Raw genomic sequence first — 3601 nt, forward strand, 5'->3', positions numbered from 1 at the left:
TTGCAGCCCATTACGTTTGCATTATAGTGCATCACAATGCAATGCCTAACGATAGCCCCAACATAGTCATTTTAACCTATCTTTGCCAAAGACTATCTTCAGTGGTCCTATCGCGCCAGTGTTGTATACATCATGCCACGATGAGAGTTCAACGCGTGCGCGTTGACTCCAGAACTTGTTTCTTCTTTCTTCTTCAATTTTTCCATGTTTGATCTTTTTTACTTCTTTCCTTTTTATTTTTCCATCATAACCTCTTATTTTCCAATAGCATGCTACAAAATTAACAAACAGTTAACTGCAAAATGAAATCAATGATAATTTAAAATGCATGAAATTCTAAATTGCGATAAAAACAAAATTTGATGGGTTACCTCCAATTAAGTACTTCTTTAAGGTCATTAGCTTGACTTTTTTGTCTAAGTCTCTGCGAAAATTAGAGGTGCCTTCTCCGATGCGTGTTCACTTCCTAAAAAATGTTTTAACCATTCTCTTTTCACAATAAGGGTGTCGGAATCACCTGGATCTTTGATCTCTACCATAACATATGCAAAGACTTTGTTTACAATGAAATGACATGGTCCTCTAGTCTTTAACTTACCTATAAAGTATTTCAAGCGATATTTATATATAATAACCTTTTTTTCATACGTGGATTTATTTTCTCACCTGGTTCTTAATGCCATACTTGTTAGATCTCTTGTCTGTTCTCTCTATCTGGTAACATTAGGAGCTTTCAGTGCTTCAAACATGTTAAAGACAAATTTTTCATTGTTGAAATTCAATACTAACTCCCACATTTCTACATCAATAATAGCTTTACATGTTCCCAGAAATGGCCTTCCAAGGAGTAATGGTATCTCAGAATCCTCCGGCATGTATAGAATCATAAAATATATTGGAAATACTAAGTCATCGACTTTCACCATAACATCTTCAAGAATCCCATAAGGGTATGCGATTGATCTATCCGCTAATGTTAGCATCATATGAGTTGGTTTCGGCTCACCATATTTTAACTTCCTCATCATGGACAACAACATCAGATTGATGTTAGCTTCTAAATCACATAGAGCACTGCTAATAGTTAGTGAACCAATAGAACAAGGAATAATGAATCTACCTGGATCAGTGAGTTTGGGTGGAAGATTCCTTTGGATGATGGCACTGCACTCTTTCTCTAAAGAGATGTTTTCATAATCTTTCAACTTACGTTTTCCCAATAAGAGCTCTTTCATGAATTTAGAATAAACATGCATCTCTTCAAGAGCTTCACGAAACGAAATGTTGACTTATAATTTCTTCAGCATCTCCATGAAATTTCTGAATTCGTTACCTTTCATCTTCTCCTTAGGTTTCTTCTTTAGAATCTGGTAAGGTGGTTTAATGTAGTTAGATAGCTATGGATTTGTTTCATTCATGATTTGTTCTTTGGTTCTTCGGAAGGGTGAGTTCTTATCAATGAATTGGTAGAATGTATATCCTCTAACTTCCACATCACTAGTTTCCTCACTTTTCTCCCTTAAAACCTCTCTCGACCTCCTCTTCAACTACTACCTATTTTCCATTCTTCTTTGCAACCTCACTAGATTCTTTCTTTTCCTCATTCATGTTTTGGTTTGAAATCACCACTATATTTCTCAACTTTATGGCCTTGCGCGTTTCATTTTTAGGGTTATCTAGGGTATTATTGATAAAGCCCCAGCTTGAACTAGTTTGTGTTGCCATTTGTTCACACCATTGACCAATTTACATCTCTAAATTTTGTATAGATGCTTTGGTGTTCTTGTTTATAATAATCTAATTTTGGGCCATCTCCTATTTAGTTTTAACCATATTATCTTGAGATTTTCTTACCTGTTCAAAGCTTGCTTGAATGGCTTTCGTAAAGTTTGACAAAGTTTTCTCAAGAGGTGATGGTTTATGTTAAGGCACTTGAGGAATTTGTTGAATACCTTGATTAGCATTTAAAGTCTGATTGATGCTCCATTTGAAGTTCAGATGATCTTTCTAACCTGGATTATAAGTGTTGGAATATGGATTATTCTTATGAAAATTTACACATTGAACTTCTCCACTCTCAACCTCTATTGTACAATTACCATTTGCATGTCCTTCTCCATAAAAATCACAACAAATCTTCTGAATTTGGCTAACATTTTCTTGGGATGATTGTGTTGCAGCTAACTATTTAGAAAGTGCTTCTATCTGAGCTGATAAAGTCATGGTTGAACAAACTGCATAAATACCTTTTTTGTTTTATCGCTCGCTAACTTGAGAGGTACTCATTCTGACACATATTTTCAAATCATCATTTTTAACTCTTCATCATTCTTTAATCTCAATGTACCTCTTAATGAGGCATCGAGAAACAACTCGTCTGTGTTCTCAACTCGTCGATGAAGTGTTTCATTTGTTCTATAACACTCATATTATGATTCAGACACTTATGGAGTAATAACTTGAATATTTCTCATGCATCAGATAATGAATCAGACTCTTCTTGGGAAATGTTGGAAATTGTTTCCTTTTTCTTCACAAAATGAGGATTCCAATAATACCTCTCTAGAAACTAGTCTTCAAATTCCTTCCATGTCTAAATAGTACCATTTGGTATGCATTGCCACCAATCCTTTGTGTGGCCTATCAAAGAAAAACTAAACAAAAGTAATTGTACCTGATCGTCCGTGATGTCACCCATTGGCTTTCACATCGAGCATGTCTCATAGAATTTTGCAAGATGCTCTCAAGGATCTCTGATTACTTACCCGTCAAACATGTTTTCCATAAAACCTAGAAGTAAAGAATTCTTAATATTAAAGGTTACCGGATTAGCCGACTGAAACCCTAAAGACGTTTTCCTCAAATAGTCCCCAAATGTTTGTCGTGGCGAAATAGTCATCTCTACTACTTCCTCTTTTACTTCTTCGATAACTTGCAATACCTCTTGTTTTGCCCTACGAATTATGAATGCTATTATTTTGATTTCTAGGTCGATTGGTATCAATGTAAACTCATTACCTCACATAAACAATTAAGCAATACCTTAGTAGCACCACACCAAATAGAACAAAATAATAGTAAAGATAAAATAACCTAATGAAAATTCTAGAAAGTGTACAAGTCTCATCAAATTAATAATAAAAATCGCCTCCACAGGGATTGCAAATTAAAACAAGGTAACAATGATGTGAAATTAAGTAAATAACAATAGGAGGTTTCACAGTTGATTTGGTTCGCAAATAAAATGAGAAAATACTTGGAATAAAATTCAATAACTAAAGGATATTAGATCTTCCTTCTACTTCCATACTCATTCTTGTTGATGAACTATGCATTAATCAAATTTATAATATGTTAGAGTATTACGACGAACTAACACGACCATTGCACCCGATTTTTTGGTGTACATCTCACTAATCTATACAATAGTACCCTAATTCCTTAGGTCAATTCAGAGGTAAAGTAGGTGTTCTAAGTCTGTTAAGTTAAATTTGTTAACTTATAATTACATATTCCTAGTTAATTACTAAGTTGAATAATTTCCCTAGATCAAATCTGAAGACTAATTGTCAGAAATCCATGCTCATTTGATACCGATTAA

At 34.2% G+C, this 3601-nt stretch overlaps 1 protein-coding gene across 1 annotated transcript; it reads right to left on the reverse strand.

Annotated features, from left to right (window-relative positions):
• Positions 1–710: 710 nt before the first annotated feature.
• LOC127081447 (uncharacterized) lies at positions 711–1235 on the reverse strand. Its single transcript, XM_051021695.1, has one exon. The coding sequence runs from the start codon at positions 1233–1235 to the stop codon at positions 711–713; it is 525 nt and encodes a 174-aa protein (XP_050877652.1).
• Positions 1236–3601: the final 2366 nt, after the last annotated feature.

Source organism: Lathyrus oleraceus, chromosome 5 (genome assembly GCF_024323335.1).
Source record: "Lathyrus oleraceus cultivar Zhongwan6 chromosome 5, CAAS_Psat_ZW6_1.0, whole genome shotgun sequence".
In the NCBI taxonomy this organism is placed as follows: Eukaryota; Viridiplantae; Streptophyta; class Magnoliopsida; order Fabales; family Fabaceae; genus Lathyrus; species Lathyrus oleraceus.